Genomic DNA, 19,890 nt, shown 5'->3' with positions numbered 1-19,890 from the left:
GAGGACGGCAGCAGCACCTCCAGCTGCTCGGGGATGAAGCTGATTAATCACGGCTGCAGCTGCTGCTCTATTCCCGCCGCAATAAAGAAACCAAACTCAACCTCAGACCGAGCGCTGCACCTCCACGGAGGGACGGGACGAGACGAGACGAGCGGAGCTGCCCTCCCTCAGCCGCCAGGCGGCGCCCCGGCCCCACCACCGACTTCCACTCCATGCCCCGGCCCCGGCTCCGGCCATGAGGCTGCAGCGGGCGGCGGCCCGGTTGCTGTCACTCTACCAACGGGCCGGGGCCGCCCTCCCGCCGAGGCGAGCGGCTGTGCGGGCAGCGGGGCAGGTGAGGCGCGGGCCGGGAGCCGGAAGCCGGGCGGGAGGGAGGGACGGAAGCTTGGGGCGCTCGGCCCCTTCCTGCGCGTCCCGGGGAGGGCGCCTTTCGGCGGGGTCGGAGCTGTACGCCAGCCCCGGGGAGAGCCGGTGAGGCAGCGGCCTCCCTTTCCCTCCTCTCGCTGGGCGGAGCCGAGGTTCCTGCTGTGGGCTGAGAGCGAAGCTTGCTAGGGTGCAGTGGTGCTAGCGGCCGGAGGAGGGGATGGTCTGGCCGCGGTGGTGCCCCCCCCCCCCCGGGGATTACCTCTGTGGGTTTCGAGGGCTCCTCTGTCCCCGTCCTGCGTTCGGCGCCGGCTGAGGCAGCGCGGCCCTCCCCTGCGGGAGGTGCTCGGTGTTGGAGAGGGAAACATCAGCCCCGCACATGAGCTGCGGTGGTCGGTTGAGAAAGGAAGAGACAGCAGAAGCGGCTCGGGGCTGCTCTGAGGTGTTCGTGCTCTGAGGAGAGCGGCGCTGGGCGGGACGGGGAGCAGGGAAAGCACGGGGGGGGGGGGGGGGGGGGGGGGGGGGGGGGGGGGGGGGGGGGGGAGCTTTGGGGTCTTCCTTTTGAACACAAAATTGCTTAGAAACCGAAACTTCTTTTCCTCCCCCCTCAAATTAAGTTTTCATTGTCTAAATATATATGTATGTATAGTCCATTCCCCCCCCCCCCCTTACTCCTGGCATGTATTAGTTATTGCAGTGCTTTGGCTAACTCCACCTGACTTCCACAATGATTCACGTTAACGTCTTTCTTTTAGTTAAGCACATGGGTGCATCTTGTCAGGGATGATTATAGTGCATGGGCATGATTATGCCTTGCTTCTTTTGCTCCTGGTGTGTCAGAGTCCCAGCAACCCCTGTATTGTTAGCATATTGGGTACTGAGAAGGAATAGTATCGACAAGCTTTGAATGACCTCGTTGGACATAGGGAAGAAGAGAGAACAATAACTTGTTTGTTCTCTGAAACTTCTGTTATGTCTTGATTGTATGTGTGACGTCACCTTGGTATTTGAGCATCCTAATACCATGGGTACTAAATGGATTTAAATGCCTAAAATGTTCTTCTAGCAATTCTGGTATGAACTAGGGAGGGTTTCATTTGGTTTTATTGCCTTTATTTTTTCCTCCCTTCTCTGAAGGTGGAAAGTAAAACAAAAGGGAAACCTCAGAAGCAGATCTGTCAAGTTGTCCTGGATCATTTTGAGGAGCAGTACACAGCAGAACTGGGAGATGCCTGGGCCAGCATCAGGTCTGTTGTTCTGGGGAGAAGGAGGAGGGAGGGGAGAGGTTCTGTTACTTTTTCAAGTGCTTCTTAAAGTAGCTTTGAAAAGAGCCATGGGCTGTAGCAGCTGCTTCAGTTTATTTTCAGTTTAGAACTAGCATCAGAGTGTGAAATAGCACAGGATTAAAACTTGGAATTTTTAAGTTTTTTTTTCCTGGACATTATTCTTGTGGTGTGATATTTTTGTTCTCCTGTATGCATATGCACTACAAGGAGACTGACGTCTTGCGTATGTGTTGACTGCTTGTAACAACAGAGTCCAAAAAGCATCCCTTTATATACTTTATATATATATAATATAAGCATATATACTTGACTGCTTGTAACAACAGGGTCCAAAAAGCATCCCTTTATATACCCTAACAGCTGCTGTTAGGTTTGGTTTTGAGTTTTTTCTACAGCTTTATAGTATCTAGAGAGACTGGGACAAAGATGGTAGGAGATAATTCCTATAAATACAAATTCCCTGATTTATTTCCTTAGAAGCAGCTGATCATTAACAACGTGTACAGAAAAGGCCATCACCTGATTTGGGCCTTGATCACACAGAATCTACTATAGAATGGGCTGTGGTATTGAGAGGAGACGTGTGCCCTTCCCTGCTGACTGGTGGTTATTGCCCATGGGAACAACAGCAGAAGAACCCTTCTGGAGAAGTTATTGCTTAGCTTACGTACTTTTCAGTGGGAGCTTGTACAAAAGCTGCTGTTGTGATCAGAGCCACAGTGACTCTGAGTGGGAAAGCACTTTACATGTTCAGAGTCGTAGAAACCATGTGGTTCCTCTGACTGCCCTCTCTGGTTTCGCCTCTTTGGATTAAAAAGTAGTTTAGAATAAGTGTCTCTGTTGTTTTGGTTTGGTTTTATTTTTAAATAGATGTATAAGATTCGTTTAAGTGAATTAACTTAAAAACTTTTTAAGGTTGGGTCAATGTGTGTTTCTCTTTTAGGCAGTGAATAGTCCTGAGGAGTGTTTTTTGAGGATAAATGGGGAAAAAAAGTACTGAGAGGAATTCAAATAGAAAATGAAGGAAATTCACATGAGAAAGGCCTGAAAAATAGAACTGAAATACAAACAATATATTCCTACCATATAAGCACTGCTTTTTTGGCTCTCTTCCAGAAATATCTATTTGTTTAGGTTTTTCTGGCCAGATGTTTTCGGAATAGAAAAGGAAATTTAGAAAAGAACACTTGTAAAACCTGCGTCTTATGGTGTTGGCTGGAATAACCATTGCAGAGCCAATGTGATTCTTTTTGTTGTGAATTTTACAACTAATATTATGGTTGTTCTTTGAACTGAGGGAAGTACTTTATAGTCAGAAAGAGCATTATGCTTCTACAATCATTTGTTAAAGAATTAGGGGAAAATAGCGAACATATTATTTCAGGACAACTTAGTTCTTTAAGTGCAGTCATCAAGGGAAACGCTGGCTTGATTTCCTATTAGAACTATTTTCCTGCGTGCGTTTCTTAATCATACCTAATCAAAATGTTTCCTTTTTATTATACCAGAATGATCCAATGATGAGGTTGTTACCCTTGGTAAGGAGAGGCTTCCTACACTATGGAAAGCTCATTTTATCTGTCAAGTTATTAAATAGCTTTTTCTCTCTCCAATCTAGAGATGTGCTCACGTACCCATTGTGCTGGCAGTACGCGGTTCTGCTCAACAAGTTCTGCCATTCCCTGGAACTGGAGAGCACCTTGGCTGTGAAGGGATATCATCCTGCCTTTCATGGAAGTTTGCCCTATCTTCCATCCTCATTGAAGTGTTACATTAGGAGAACTCCTGGGAGATACCCTGCACAGAAACATCAGGCTGGGAAACTCAAGGAGTATTATCTGCTGAATGCTGCTTCGCTGTTGCCAGTGTTGGCATTAGAAGTGAAAGATGGGGAAGATGTTTTGGATCTCTGTGCTGCACCAGGGGGTAAATCAGTATCTATACTGCAGTGTGCCTGTCCAGGTAATGTATCAAGGTGCTGTTAGAAACCAATCCCTGGCTCTGTGCCTGGGCTATTTCAGTTGTGCCTGTTTTCTGTGCAAGATTTGCTCTGGGATCAAAATCCCAAACAATGTATATTCCAAGTAGTTCCATGCTCTTTAGCAAGGTTTTTATGAAGTCTGTTTACCTAAAAGAGGGTGAAAAATACATTAGTTATTTAAATATAGGTTGCTGCAGACAAACAGACAAAAGTGGAATAGCTCTACGTTTTTCTTCCTCCACTGGTTCCCTTATTGTTACTTGTCAAGAAGTTACTTAAAATCATGCAGACTTGTTGGCACAGGGAGGCAAGTAATCTGCAATCTACCTCTCTAGCCAGTGCTATGCAAATAGTATTAGTAAACCTGTAAGCGTACTGATGTAAAATGGAGCATAACAATTTAAACGTGCTACTGCAAAAGCTTATGATGAGGAATTGTTCTGTATCAGTATTTAGTAAGCTCCGTGTCTCAATCCACCTAGGTGTTGCAGAAGAGCACTAAGATAATCACAGTGTTTGGAAGGCGACAGCAAGCAGCAGCTCAGTTCTTCCAGGCCAGGGAGTAAAAGCAATCTGTGATTGGTGTTTCCAAGTTTATACATTAGCTTGGATAGTAATTGTCTCAGGATGTTCACAGCACCTTATGTTCTTACTGCTGAGGCCATCACTATAACTACCTGCACTTGTTAATTACAGCTGGTTCTCCCTCCCTCTTCCAGAGGCATGAGGTGATGCCATTAAGATAATTTAAATGTAGATTGCCCTTTCAAAAGGTTTGGGGAAAAACCCCACACTTTCATCCCATGGCTGCTTCTGAAGATAGGTACAAGTTGTTGCTGAGAACATAAGGTGTAAGAAAGCTTCTTGATATAACTCAGTGAATGCTAAGATGTACCTTACTCTGTGTGGCAAACATGGTGTGGACAACGTGTGGAGACATGACAATAGAAATATTATTAGATTAGGAGACAGGACTGAGAGTCAAAAATACCTTGCTGTATTTCTGTTCTGGGTAGGAGCAAGAGCAGGGTTTCCTCTTCTGAGGAGGTAACTACTCTGGCTACATTGTTAAAATAAGTGCAACCAGAAGGCTTTTGCTAAAAAATGTCTAGCCTAAATGCCAAATAAATAAGGGGTTGGGCTGCTCAACTTAGGATACACAAAACTGATCTTTTATTTATTTAAAAGACAATGAGGGGCATGTACTCCTTTTAGACAATCACTCAAGGAGCATAGAAAGGCACTCGCTTAGCAGTGGTCTTTGGGTATGGATCGTGTTTAAAGTTAGTTTTACTAGGGAAGTCTATTGCTACAGCAAGTATTTGCTAGTAAATATTTATGGATGGCTTTGTTAGGAGCATGTGGAAATTTACTCGGGCTTATAACGTTTCAGCAGTGTTCTAAATGTGCAGTAGCATAAACAGAAGGTGTAAACTCTATGGCAGTCATGGCAAAACAGCAGAACTTCTGAAATTGATATAACTCCTTGTATTTGGGGAAAAAAAACCCAAAACCAAACAACCAAATATAAAGACTTATTTTAGGGTGTTTACTTTTTTTTATTCTTTTCTAAGGTCAGTTTCACTGTAATGAATATGATGATTTGAGGTCAAGATGGTTGAAAGAGACAATAGAATCCTTCATCCCAGAGCCTTTGGCTAACTTGATAATGGTCTCTAAACTGGATGGTAGACAGATTGGAGATCTTAAGCCTGAATTATATGATAAGGTAACAATATTATTTATTTGCAAATTATGTTTCTGCATTCTGCTGCTTTTTTTTCTTCCTATGCTGCTCTCTCTTTAATTCTTTTTTCTGCCCTCTTCCCTGCTCTCCAAATATCTGATCTATCAAAGGGAACCAATGTCACATACAGGAGGATGTGCAGAGCCTCAGGAATTACCTTATGAAGTATGTTGTGCATTTAATCACCTGTTAGATGATGTCACCCGTTTGACCGTGGTAGCGAATTCTGAAGACCCGGTAGCTATGTTCTTCCAATGATGTGTAATTATGAAGAGGGGAGGAAGCAAGTGAGAGCTGTTCAGATAGAGGGTACTTCTTGAGCAGTAATCTTTTATTTCCCTTGAATAACCTCATAAAAACATTTCAAAATAGTAATTATATTATTTCTGCCTCTAAGAAACAAGAAAATTAAAAGGGTATTCTAAGTGAAAAAGTATGTTGAGTAGATTTTTTTTGGCATACAGTGTTCAGAAAGTATCTGTATTGTGAATTGTCTTATTTGCTCTTCTTTGTTGTATAGGTACTAGTTGATGCTCCTTGTTCGAATGACAGAAGTTGGCTATTTTCTTCTGATATTCAGCAAGCGACACTTAGGCTAATACAAAGGAAAGAGTTATCATCTCTGCAATTCCAGCTGCTAAGGTGAGAAGTGCAAGGGAAACCTGTTAAGGAGCTTTTCTTAATTAATAAAAATGACATGGGAGCAAGGTTTGTCATATTTAATAATCAAAATCAGGTTTCACTGTGTGAAAAGAATGTGAAGAGTATGCTGCTGCAATGCTGGTTAGAATAAACAGTTGATCTAGGTTAATGTGAATATGGGAATTTGTATGGGGTAGTATAAGCAGTGAAGCTTAGGTCCTTCACTAAAACATTTTTCTGCAGTCCTCAACTCGCATATATATATATCCATTTTCAAATGACTCCTAACATTTTGGTACCATATCAAAGTATTTGTGGTGGACACAGCTAAAATGGTTGCAGATACATTTCTCAGCTGAAGCAAAAACGTGCATATAGTTTTTAATAGCATTTGTTTTAACATTTTATCTGTAAAAGTAGTCTATAAACCAGGCAAGCTGGGTATTCTTCCCCAGACACCCTTTGTTGTTGTTTGTGTTGTATTACAGAATTGTCCCTTATGGTTCTTTATCACCCCTTTTTGATAATAGAGCTGTGACTCCGGACTTAACAAATGACCGACCATCATTAGGTGATGCTGATCATTAGATTAGAATATGCTTTCTGGGCTATTTATAAGAAGAGATTGCATCCACTGTTGCACATTCTTACGTGTTCCTTGAATTTAATGCCCTTTTGACTGTTTGTAGCACAGAAAGACTACTGGTCATCACTGGTAAGGTAAAAAAGTAAAAGAATGTGAGGTTTGGTGGGCAAGAGAAGACTGTTGGTTTATTTTTCAAGCACATCTACCCAGTAATCCAAATTACACTTTTTAATGATACCAGCCATAGGCTGGCATTTGTGAAGCATTTCAAACCCTACAGTTTTTCTCATTGGGCAAAAAAAAAAGTGGCTTCCCAATAATACCTTCTATACTTGAATGTTTCTTCAAAAGTAACAGTCATGCCTGAAGTCAATCTGTCAAGGCAAATTGAGGGAAAAATAACATATTATAAGAGAGAGAAAGAAAGTTTTTATGGAAAGTTCCCATTGCAGCAGTTCAAGATAGTTTTGCATGACTTCCCGTTGAAAAAGGCCGATCGGAAGCGTATGATTTATAACAGGAATATGAGTATCTTATTGCAGTAATGCATCATGTCACCCATTTCCTTTGAAGAAATCAATCACATTTAAAACACTGACCTGTTTCAGTTTTCCCTTTTCAGTATTTGACATATAAAATCCAATTTGTGAGCCCCTACCAAAAGAAAGCATATATCATGCAGAGAAATTTGGAGAATTTGCATAAATCACCCCAGATTGTAATCCTGAAGTGGAGAATTCATGACAGCAGGAACCTTGTATTTTAAAAAAGGAAACATTTCTGTCAACCCAAATAAGATTTAATTGAATTATTCCTAAATCAAGAAGAGAACTTTGCTTCCGTTTCAAGTATAATTTAATGTAGCAACAGGAATTAGATTGGTAAGGACAAAATGCATTTGATACGTAAATTAGAGTAAAAGGATGGTAATTTCAGTTTCGTTGCTCAGCATAGGTCCGAGTAGTTCTGTCAATTGACCAATCTATTGTTATGTGCACTGGAATTTTCTTCTTCTTTTGGGGTTTTTTGAGCGTATGTAATAAATGACCAAGTTCGAGAGTTGGAGATTACAACCATTATTGGGTAAAATATTTGACATGTGCTTAGGTAATGTTATAGCTACCCACTGCATTTTTATTGTTCCTTTTATCTGATCTCTTATGACGAATGAATTGTCAATGCTAAAGACATCTTGGATCCTGTGTGAAAAGGAAAAAGGAAATGGTAAAATGAGACCAGGAAAGATGTAGCTGTACTGCATCTTGTGTGAGTCAGCTCATACAGCGCTACGTCTGGTTTATCTGTTCTAATTACCTGGTACTTTGTGCTTGTGGGTGTTTCTCACCTTGGTTCCTGTATCTGTAAAACAAAAAACAAGTATAAAGCTGGATCACAGCAATTTTGTTGAGGGTAGCGTAAGAAATACCATGTAATTTGAAGATGAAGCTTAACGTGTAAGGACCAAGCATTATTTCAGTTTAGCAGTAGTATTAAGTCTAAGGATAACACACACGTGAGAAGAATGAAATGCAAAGGAGAGTTGTGTTTTCATGTCTATCAAGTGACACTCAGCCCAAAACTTGAGATTCCTTCTTTCTTAATTGAGAGGAAGTGAAGGAAGGAAAAGTATTTTTTGCAGTACAGTGTAATTTGTTAAGTACACAGAGGCTTCAGAGAATGAAGAGCTGGGACAAGTGTTGAAACTGATGCAGTGATCTTTCTACTTCAGTCTGAACAAAATCTGAAATGTAAATAAGTGGCAGAAATGCTGAACATCAGATTTCATAAGCAGTGAGGGCACCATTGATTTGAAGGAAATTGAGACTGTAATGATTGTTAATACCAAACCAAAGCGTCCCTGCTGAGTGCTATAATCCAAGAACACATTGCAAATCTTGTTATTAGTTGGATTGTTCATGCAGAAAACAAATTGCAAAGTAAGGAAGGAATGTTCATTTCCTGATACTGAATGCTAGCACAAAATACAGCGGTTCCTGTAAGTGAATTTACCAGTGTTATCAGTTCTTGGATAGAAATTAAATTTTGGGTTAAGTTGGAGTGCGTAACAATTTAGTGGTGAAACTATTGTGGATGTTGTACTTATTCCTACACCAGTTAACTGCAGCTGAAAGCAACTGTGGTAGGGTTTAGCTGAAACTAAATCCAACAGGACAGAGTTTAGAAAGTGCAGCAAGGGCTTTTAGACTACTGCAACTCTTCTCTCCACATCTCTTGGTAGTTAAATAGTTCTGATTGGTGTTTAATAGAGTTCTGGTCCACAGGAGCTCAGACTAAAAGATACATATTGACTGAATTTCCTTTTTCTCCTCTTTTTCTCCCTAGTAGTTAGCTTAAAGGGAGATAGTTTTGAATACATAAGACATGCACACGCGAAATGAAGAGTTTTGGGGGGAATTCAGGGTACATGAGAGGTTTGAAGTGTGCTTTGGATTACTGGCAGCAAGATAAGTCACACAAAATGCTTATTTTTCTAGTTATTCTCTTTTGAGTTGTATGTATTCTCTTTTTTCGAAACTCAGGATGAAGCATTGAACTTGGCTTGAGAAAACCAGAAAACCCTTTATTCTTCCTAGTTAAGGAAATGTTTCAATCCCTGTTCTGCTTATAAATACAATGATTTTAAAGGAACTGTTCCTCATTCTGTATAACAGACATACCTCCTCTTACAAACCTTATGCAGCTGGCATGCAATAGCCAGATAAAATGAATGTTTCCCTCTGTACAAGGAACATTTTTGCTTTGGATATCAGTCATAACAGGGTATTTGAAATTGGTGATCTTTTCTGAAGTAAAGACTTCTGGAAGTTTTGAGGTTATTGGTTTTGCTTTCTAACTGAATAGTTTAGGGGGCAGAGGGGTTGTGCACACGCTTATAGTTGGAAGGAAAAAGAAAAAGAATAAAAATGTCAACTCAAATATTCTGAACCTATTTTTTTTTAATTAAAGGGTACTTAAACCATTACTTAATGCTGTGTGTAAGTAACCAGGTGTTGTGCAAACAGCTTCATAAAACTGTTGATCTTTGCCTTCCCAGAACAGAGGCTGCTGATCATTGCAGCTGCTTTGCATGGTGGTTTACCAGTCTGCACACATGGGCTGTAAAATGAAGTTGACCGTTCCTCTTAAGTCATCAGGTAGAACTGGCAACCCTATGTCTTTATAGGCTAATCTGCATGCCAGAGGACCAGCTTTACTTTCTCTAGTCCAAACCTTTGAAAGTGTGCCTTGCCTTACTTAGAATAAATATTAAAGGTTGTGATGAAAATGTAGGCCACAGGTATAACAAACCTCACATTACAAGCTTCTCTTTTCTTTTCTCTGGTATGTTAAACTCAGTGGTGTGGTTTCATAGAATACATATAGTTGTAGTTTTATTTGTTGAAAAGGTCTTTTTCACATAGTGTGTAGTAAATAGTGTGATTTACTGGAAAAAATCCTGATACTTCTCCTCCTGCATTCGATGTCACCTCTATGTTTTCACTGAAATGTAGTTTTCTACATGTACCTAGAATAGGAATTGCATGCTCTTAATTGTGGGGGTTTGTGTTGTTGTAGAGTGATGGTAAAATCTGTTTTTTGTAAATATACCATCATAGAAGATGGTACCACTGTACTATATCTGCTTTATAGCATATGAGCACGCAATGGTGAAGTACAAAGGAAGACACTTGCAATTAGCTTGTTGTTCTGTCCAGTCAAAGCAATCCAGTTTTGTTTGTGATTTGCTACTGACAAACCAAATTCTCAGCCTTTAATGGCCATTGTAAAGGTAAGGAGAGCCAGTGTCTTGAAACCTTACAAAAAGTTACTATCGTAGAAGTTGCTTGAGTTTTAGTGTTGGGCATTAAGGGGATGGCAGGGATGAGTATCATGGGGCAAGGAGAAGCGCAGAAGAGTTTCCCCAGAAATCCAGCAGCTCTCTTGTGCCACAGGTTTCTGTTTTGGGATGTCCTGGGCTCCTGCACAGCAGCTCCCTGGGTGAAATTCAGGGGTGGTTTGGAGTGACCTCAGGGAATTCTGAATCATGGTACCAGATGGAGAGAGGCGAGCTGAGGAAAGAAATGAAGTGGATGCTGTTTTCTGTGGAGAAGGGAAAGAAAGCACATAGGAAAGTGGACAAAACTATGGTGAGGATTGCTTCATCACGCTGCTTCAGCTCTTTCCCTGGAATTTTTCTCTTTGCTCTTCTATAGCTGTCTATTTAATCTACTTGTTGTCCATAACAATCTAGGCAATCAGCTTATCTGGGAATTCTTTAGAATTGCAGCTGCTGGACCAACAAATCTGTAGGTTGTGTGGATGATTCCTTCTTTAACCACATTCTACTTTAGGAATGAGATGTTAAACAGTTTCAGATTTTAAGTAGTGCCTGGTTCCTTAAGTTTTTGGTAGTTACCTGGGAGTAATTTATGGATCAAGTCCCTTTTGGTATGCTGCAAAACAGAGTTTATTGAATCAATAAATAACTTGAATTAATTGAGTTAATAAATGCACGAATAACCAAGTAAGGTACCCAGCAGCTAGCCAGTTGTTTTGAGATTATGGATGTACATTCAAACACAAATTTTACTTTAATTCCACTTTCAGTCCTTTTGATGTATATGTGCGTTTCATAAGCTGCAAGGAAAAAAACACTAAAGCTGTATGGGAAAGTCTGTAGTAGGCTTTGATGGTCTCTTGTTCTCCCTTCTGTAGCTGAAAAGGTCCTGCTTGGGCTATATATGTTTTTCTTCTTGTAAACAGTAAATTTCAGTTGGGAAGAGGGATGGAGCTCTGAGAGTGTATCAGGTAAGAAAGTAATCCTGGGATGACTAAAGTGACGGAAGGATTGAAGGTTTGTCACAGTGGACTACCTCTGGCTGCTGGAGGCTAGCCAGCTAGGAACAACCTTACTGTTGGTGATACTGAGCATGCAGAAACCCAGCATGTGAGTTTGCAAGGCAGCTGCAGTGTTGGGAGTGGGAGTAAAACTCTTGAGCGTTGCGCTTGTGGCTCTTGAATCTGAGAACAGGACGTAAGCCAGTCAGTTACCGTTACTGAGGACTGCAGTTCTGGTAATGCAAAGGATATCTCCTAGCCCTGTCTTAACAGGATGAGTATTTCAGAAGTCGCCATGCCTTAGAGGAGAAGGCTCAATAACGTTAAATTGAAGGTTTGGTTGTTGCTTTAGAATAATTGAAAACAATTTGCTAAACCCATGTTACTTACCAGAATTTTGGGGACAGATTTTGGCTAGAGCTGAACAGGTTGGGGTTTGTGGTGTTTGGTTATTGGGGTTTTTTTGGTGACTATGTCTACTTTTATTTGTAGTTCAGTTTAATGCCAAGAATAAGCAGTTCACTTCAAGTTTTTCCTATTGTTACCATGCTATTCTGAACTGTAATGTCTTTTCCACAGTAGCAAAGCTTACTTTAGAGAGGACTAGAGGGAGTACATGCTTGGGATATGGAGAGAATATTTGAACTAGTGTCTCTGTCTCCTGTGCACTTCTGCCACTGCCTGTCACAAAGTATTATAATAATGGTATTTTGACAAAGGAGGAATTTTCTTATCATTTTGAGTTGGTTTGGAGAAATAAAAGGAAAATCTTTAACATGCAGGCCATATTACCACGATTTAGATGGACTCTTGTGAGAGGGAGAAGCAAATGTGTGATATGTGTAGTCAATAAAAAGAATAGGATTGAGGGTAAAAGCAAATACATCTTGACAGGCTTTGTCTCTTGAATAGCTGATTAAAGGGTTGGCTGTTTTTATTCTGATCAGACATAATCTTGCATATTGAGCAGAAATACATCCCAGTTGCCAAAAGATGGCACTGTTGAAGTGTTGTATTGTTTTTAAATTGCCCTAAAATATATATAATCTTTTTACTGTAATAGTGATAATGGTTGAATGATTAACATAATTAATGCTGACCCTTCCAATAGCACACAACATAAACCCAAGCATAGGAGGAATAGGCTGGACATGCAAGTGCTAGCTATAGTATGAAATATATATTTATTGCCTGCCTGTTTTTAAAAGGATGCTTGAGACACCAGGACTTTTAGAATGAACAAATTGTAAGCCTTGCATGTTAAATTTTCTCTTAAGTTTGAATATCCTCGTTTTGGTTCTGGCTAACCAAGTTTAGTTGATGTAAGAGTTTCTTGGGTTTTGAGTTGTTATGTGACTCTAGAATGGTCTTTTTCCCCATAGATATTAAATAAAAATACTGTTGTGTTTTCCCCTAGTTTATTGTTATCTCCTTCATTGTTAGATGTAAAGTAAATCTTGAGAAAGAAACCGAATAATACTGGTTTTAAAAGACCAATGTTCTTCAAAAACCTTATCCAGTACTCCTGTAAGAAGAGGGGTTAGGGCAGACCCTGCAAAAATATGAAGTATTGCTAATTGGTTTTTTAAACCTCATTTAGAATGAGGAGAGGAGCAATCTGCATGTGTTAAATTGTTCTAGAGTACTTCCTGAATGGGGTGGACATCAACCACCCTCTTCTTTGGATTACAGAGGTGCCTTGTGCTAATGTGCTGGAAGGATTTACGTGTGGGTACAGTGGCTGTAGAGGGATAATGTCAGTAGTTCAAAACAAGTGTGGAGAAGCATCAGGCAAATTTCTGTGGAATGATGTGCCAGTGATCCTCAGTCTATCCTGCAGTTATATAATTACTTCTTTTGAGTACTGTTTCATATCATCTCCTGGAAGAACTAGCATAGGACATCTTGTATACAGGCCTTACCTGGTACATATGGCATGTTAATGGATTGCCATGTATTTCACTTAGTCTTTTCTGCTGTGCCTTGACCATCTTATGGCCCCAAAACAATAACCTCACGCTTCTGCAGCGGTGTAGTATGACAGCATGTAGCATAAAAGCTTGAGTTACACATATCAGCTGCCAGAAGTGGTGCTGCTTCTTTAGGGCCTTGATTGCAGGTACTAAGGGGTTAGTTATCATGTTACTAAAGCAAAAACGGTTGTAGGGAAAGATGAGCAAGTTATGAGGCTCGAGGAAAAGTTTCCTGTGCTTTTAATATGTCTTACTTTTCTCTATATGAATCTTGAAACTTTGCAGTATTAGTGCCTGCACCATGTAAAATTCATTATGGTAAATGTATCTAACTGAATTTAAGATTATGGAATCAAATATAACTAGGTTTATATTGAGACTGAAAGTTCTAGTTCTTTAATAAACATTGCGCCACTGAAAGAAAAATAACTGCAGATTAATTATATTGAAGTGATGTATTTTATTTTTAAACAGTGTATTGTAATAAGAGGAAGGTGAGGAAATATTTTAGGGTCTTTTGCCCTAGCATCCTTTCAGTCGTTCTAGATTTGGAGCCCATTTTTGGAAGTTACAGAGTACCTTACAATAGGCACCAAATTCCTTCGGCCAAGAGTCAAGCTTTAAGTAAGAATTTGGGGGATAATCCAGATGTCTAATACAAAAGGACTCTTGCATTCTGGACCATGGAGTCATTAGAGCAGTAGTGGGTTCTGCCAGATGTCTGCAAGTTGTACTCTAGCTCCAGCCTATCCCTCGGATAAGCTTGTTTTTGTCCATTGCTCATGAAGGAAGACCAGTTTGTCAAATTTATTTGAACAGATTCTGTTATGAATGAATCCTCTTCATGCTGGTGATGAGGGGATCAAACTCCCTGAATCTGCTTAGCCCAGCACAGTATCACCCTTATGACTTTGAGCCTAGCACTTCTTCACTTTGAATTTTGCAGCTCAGTGCAGGTTTATCAAAAGCCAAGCACAGCTTAATCAGGGATGGCAATTGGTTGACTTTGAACACAGCCATTGAAACAACTGTTGCTGAACTTGACAAGATGGATAGATACATTGATTAACCTTGCAGTGTAAAGTAATCCTCCTTAGATAGTTTAATTCACCACTTGGGTTCAGAATAAAGATAATTGCTCTGAACAGCCCGACCTTTCTGGGTCATGGCCGGTGAAGATTCCCAGGCTAAGGAAGCTTAGAGTAGGACGTTTTGATGGGAGATTTTGGGGATTTCACTTAGAAACCTGTGCTGCCCTTTCCTCTGAATCACTGCCTCAGTGACTCAGCTGTTGGAGCATGGGGCCTTTGAAAGCGTTGTCTTGAATGGTTGTTACTTTATATATGGTGTGAGAGATTATATATCTGTGTGTGTGGTGAGTGTCCGGGCTTTTAACCCTGTAAGCTATAGGGATATCTACTTCTTTGGTATATACCTTTTGCGTTTCACACTTTTACATGGTAAAAATACTTTTGTTCTTGTTTCATGTAGTATCCCTCTTATAGGTAAGAAAGCAGTTGCTGTTATCTGCATCTGTGTATAAAGTTACCAGGTATGCTAAAAGTACTTCTTGACTGTATTGCAAAAGCATTTTCACGTTTTCAAGCCAACTAGCTGCTCTCTTGTGGCTCAGCATTCCTGGATGCATGGAAAACGTGTAGCTGAAGGGGATATTCTATGAAAATCAGTAAAGAAGGTGGTTTCTAATAATACTGTGCAGATCAGCTCACCTTTGAGAGCACATTTAGACTTCAGGTCTGGTCTCTTTGAGTTCTAATATGAAAGCTAAAAAGCAAGCAACATGGGGGAAAAAAAATGCTTTTATGTTTTCCAGAGCTGATATGAGGTCAAGGAGACAAGGAATCAGTGCACAGTTCTCTTGCTAGCTTGTTAAATGGGCAGCTGCAGCCACAGCAGGACAGCTGCAAGCAAGGCAGCTAGAGAGACAGTGGAGACAATTTTGGTCCTCAGGTCCAGTTCTATTGCTTTTGTAGCCTGCTAAGAAGTATATATGTGTTGGGATACAGAGGGGAAGAAGGGTGAATATCTGGAGCTGAGCAGTTCAAATGAATGCTGGCAACTGCAGAATTTTAGGAAATAAGATCTGGAAGTGATTTTGGAACGACACATGCTCTGGTTTACTGTCTCAAGGTGGCATTGTAGTGTCCTACATCAGCCCGTGTCTAAAACATTCTTAAACATCTTCTCAGACTCTCAGAAGCTACTCAGAGGCCTGAGATAAGCTTGCAGTTTTGTGATAGCTTTAGCTAATTTTGGAAGAATCCTAGAATGAGTCCATAAGGCCCGGTTAAACTGAAGGTATTCAGACCACCTCAGTACTGTGTAACCTGTTCTTCACCTATAACAGGCTGAACTTGAGCTGCTCACTCACTTTAGCTAAATGTGCTAGCCATCTGCTCACAATCCAGCTTTTTACTGAAGACTGGTACAACAAAGGCATTAAACACTGATTTTTCTTTGAACATCGTAAGTTGAAAGAGTTCTGTTCTTTTATGCTAACTAAAATTGGAGTAGTATAGACTGCAGTAAAATATGTACTTGGCTTGGTGATTAATGTAACCAAGACTCAGAAGAAGTGTGCAAGATAACGTGTACGCTCCACAGAGAAACAAATTTGGTATAATACATAGGAGTTTTCACCTGGGAAAGTGAAGACAGTTGTATTATATCTGTCTGAAACAGTCATTTGACCTGGTATTTCCTTCTTATTTTGGACAAGACTTTCAGAGTAGCTTTGATCTGTGATCTGCTTTGATCGTGCTTCTGATGAGGCTTTTCTTTATCGATCCTTTTCCTGAAAAGGCCCAATCCTGTTGAAAGGACTTATCTCTTTCCCCTTGTATTTTCTCCTTTCCTTTCTCAGTTGTTTTTTGTTGAGATATCACACTTGGCAGGTCCTCAACTTGAGGAGCTACTGGTTTATTTTTCCCTTAGATTTCTTTATTTTCCCTTTTTTTTGAGAGGGGAAAACAATGATGCAGTATTATCAGTAATACTTAGCAATCCAAGATTATTCAGTGTCTGGCCATACAGTGTGACTATGTGTGTCATTGTGCTCCACGAGTCTGTGCTTCCAGTATCTGCCTTGCCCTCATGCACTTAGTAAACTCCCAGTGACACATTTGCAGTCCCTTGAGCACACACCTCAGTGTCTCTCTGCTATTTACAAGCTGAGTAACAGCATTCACTTGATCAGATTCTCTTGGTTTTTAAACAAAAGAAGTTTTGGGTTGGGAACAGTTGTACCTTAATGTGATACTTGATTTAATATGATCCTAGAAAACAGTAATATCTGTCTTTCAGTAGCAGTGAGGTGGTCTGTTTAGCTTACAATTCATTCTTTGAGTCACTATGTCCCAAAGACTCCAGAGTGTCCAATTAAAAGAGGTTATCTTAAGAGAGCACTTCTATAGCAAATGAATTTCTAGTGGAGCTTCCCCTTTCAGTTATGCAGTGGTACCAGAATTGAAGAACGTTCTTCTGCAGTACAAGATCTTGGGATTTTTCTCCTTACTCTTTTAGAATTTGCAGTAGTTGAATATGGACTACACATCTCATTTCTGTACTCTCATAGGTTGTATTTTATCTGTCTGAAAATGGACCTTGCAGATCTGCTTTAGTGGAAAGTAAGCAGTCTGCTTAAACTCACTTTCAGTGAGAAAGTGGAAAAAACCCTCTGTTCTGTCCGTCCATCCACCAGTCATGAAGCTTTCAGGATACTTAAAATCTTAAGCCACTGTTTTGCTTTTGTTAGTCAAACTTTGTCAACAGGTTAATGGGTGAAAGGCAAACAAGAAGACAGTGTGATCTGGTAAGTCATATTTCCTTAGGAAATTGGGTTGAAAAGCAGTGGCTCAGTGAAACCCCTGAGTCCTCTTACCTGCTATGTAAGTTGCAGCATTTGCAGAAATGGTTGTAAAGGTACAGCCCAGTAATGAGTTCAGACTCCTGCTTCAACTGTGCATTCTGAGGTTTGTTCACACAAGCAGCTAGCTATCTGATTAGCACTTTTGATGTGGTGGAACCCATTTTATATGCACCAGTTGCAGCATTTTCACAGTTGTGCTGTGCATATAAATGTTTGAAGTATGTTCTGCAACTCTGAATGGGTGCTGCTTTCTACTTGTCACTGTTGTACATAAAATACCTTCACTTAACTGAGAATGCATTAATAAAGGGGAAAGCGAAAATGTGTTGCGGGTAGTTTCCTGGACTGTCAATTATATACTGTAAAAATATTTTCATAGAATCAAAGAATGGCTAGTGTTGGAAAGGACTTTAAGAGTATCCAGTTTCAACCCCCCTGCCATGGGCAGGGACACCTCACACTAGGCCATGTCACCCAAGACTCCATCCAGCCTGGTCTTGAACACTGCCAGGGATGGAGCATTTATCACTTCTTTGGGCAACGTAATGTTTGTCAGTCACTTATACCTATTTATAACTCTAGATTTATAAATCTTTAGATGTTCCCCCCCTTCCCAGTGTTGTCCTAGGACCATAACAAATTCCATTCTTGCTATACATCACCAGTATGTCACTTCTTATGTTGATACAATTTTTTTTCCCATTATTTGCAGGTCTGCTATTAAAGCATTGCGTCCTGGTGGATCGTTGGTCTACTCTACGTGCACCCTCTCAAAGGCAGAAAACAGTGATGTAATAAATCTCATTCTGAACTCCTGCAGTAATGTTATGCCTGTAGATATAAGTGAAATGGCCAAAGCTGTTTCTCACGAATTCAGTTTTCTCAGTGGTACTCAACAGCATGAACTTCTGGTTCTCCCAGAGAAGGGGAGACCATGGGGTCCAATGTATGTAGCTAAATTAAAGAAAGTGTAGTCCATCTGATGCCTGTTAGTTTCTTATAAGGGGTATGTGATAAACGAACGTTGATTTCTAATACATCATGTATATATGAACATGTCCAAGGCAACTGAATTTAGAGCATTGCTGTTTTGTATCAGCTGATGCCTAATAAAAGGATAGCTAGACACTTAGTTTAGCTGAAAACGCTGAACGTGTCTTCCAGTGTGGACCTGTGGGCCCTTGTGAAGTCCTTATGAAGTCAACAGAGCTTTGTATTATTTTCAAGGTGGTGCTTTTAAATGAATTTGTGTTCAACAACAGGAGCCTGATGTGGTGGGGTTTTGCACTGGGCTTTGTTTTCTGCATTTGGGTATTTTTTAATTATTTGATTTTAATACATTATGTATTAAAATAAATGGTTTCAATGGTCTGAAGTCACGGAAATCCTGCATTCTCTCTCAAACACATCTAGAAACCTGTTTTTCTGTACAAACTGATTTGTATGCAGAGTCTGTCATCTTAAGCGCTGACTATTCCAAGCACAGGTTTCATATTTGCTAAGTTGTTTACTGGTTAAAAACTGTCTTTTGCTTACAGTTGCAAAGGTCAGCAGCTGTATCGACAACAGCTTTTTCTGTATTTTTTTTGTATTTTTGAGCTTACAAAAGAATGTAAATTGAAGAGTAAATTATGTTGACATGTCCTTAAAACAGTGGATTTAGGTGTGTTTAGCTTTGGTACTCATTTCATGCAGTTTCGCGGCATAATGCAGTATATCCAGCAGTCTCTAGAGCACGTATTTGAAACAGAAGCAGAATGATTAATAACCACAATAATAACACAGTATGCAGAGAGTTTTGTTACACAGTTACGGTCACGATGAGCAGAACAGGCAGTCTGGAGAAGTGGCTTATCCATTGAGTTAGGACACGACGAATTCACTAGCATTTACCTGTGGTGTGTAAGGAAGGAGTCCCGGTGCAAACGTGTTCTGATGTTTATGGGTTCCCTCAATTATGCCACATAATGATGTGAATAAATATGTAGACATGTTCATGTGTATCCACATGCCTGTGGTTTAGGTGTAAGAACTTTTGATCCAGCAGTGCTTGAGTTAACACCTGTGAGTGGATCGTGTAATGGTGTACGTGTTATGTCAGATGCTTGGCTTGAAGTAGAATGGAGCCCTTTCATCCTTTTGGGAGCAAAGAGGAGTCTTTCTCTGGTTGAAGCTTATACCAATTATTTTTAAGGAATGGTGTTTTAAAGAGTAGTTTGGTTTTTTTTTCCTGGTAGATGAGTTGTTTGTGTAGAAATGTGTGAGGCTGCACACGTTTATACATTTCATGATTTGTGTGTACATCCTCTGTATATGTAATTATGTATTTTTACAGTCATCAAATATGCATTAACAAGTCACATTTATATTTTTTTTTTCTGTATACAAAAGAACATTAACTTGTAAGCACTGGGAAAACTACTAAACTGGTGATTCTGCACCTTGCTAACAAAGGCAGGAATGAAGCTGACTGCATGAGGTCTTCTGTAAGTACCTCCAGGTAACCACCCTGGAAATGCAGTAGTTCCACATTTAGTTTCTCCAGTGATTATTTTGCTGTGAGCTCACAAATACTTGTTACAGC

General features: G+C 40.2%; 1 protein-coding gene across 1 annotated transcript; it reads left to right on the top strand.

Annotated features, from left to right (window-relative positions):
- The first annotated feature begins 226 nt into the window (after positions 1-226).
- NSUN3 (NOP2/Sun RNA methyltransferase 3) lies at positions 227-18,286 on the top strand. The gene is made up of 6 exons (XM_057416023.1): positions 227-334; positions 1,501-1,610; positions 3,268-3,611; positions 5,205-5,359; positions 5,898-6,019; positions 18,019-18,286. The coding sequence occupies exons 1-6, from the start codon at positions 236-238 to the stop codon at positions 18,278-18,280; spliced, it is 1,092 nt and encodes a 363-aa protein (XP_057272006.1). The 5' UTR covers positions 227-235; the 3' UTR covers positions 18,281-18,286.
- Positions 18,287-19,890: the final 1,604 nt, after the last annotated feature.

Source organism: Pezoporus wallicus, unplaced genomic scaffold (assembly GCF_028554395.1).
Source record: "Pezoporus wallicus isolate ANWC-B61680 ecotype Strahan unplaced genomic scaffold, APGP_CSIRO_Pwel_v1 contig_6814, whole genome shotgun sequence".
In the NCBI taxonomy this organism is placed as follows: domain Eukaryota; kingdom Metazoa; phylum Chordata; class Aves; order Psittaciformes; family Psittacidae; genus Pezoporus; species Pezoporus wallicus.
The sequence above is the reverse complement of the archived record's forward strand: the minus strand, read 5'-3'. Positions and strand labels throughout refer to the sequence as shown.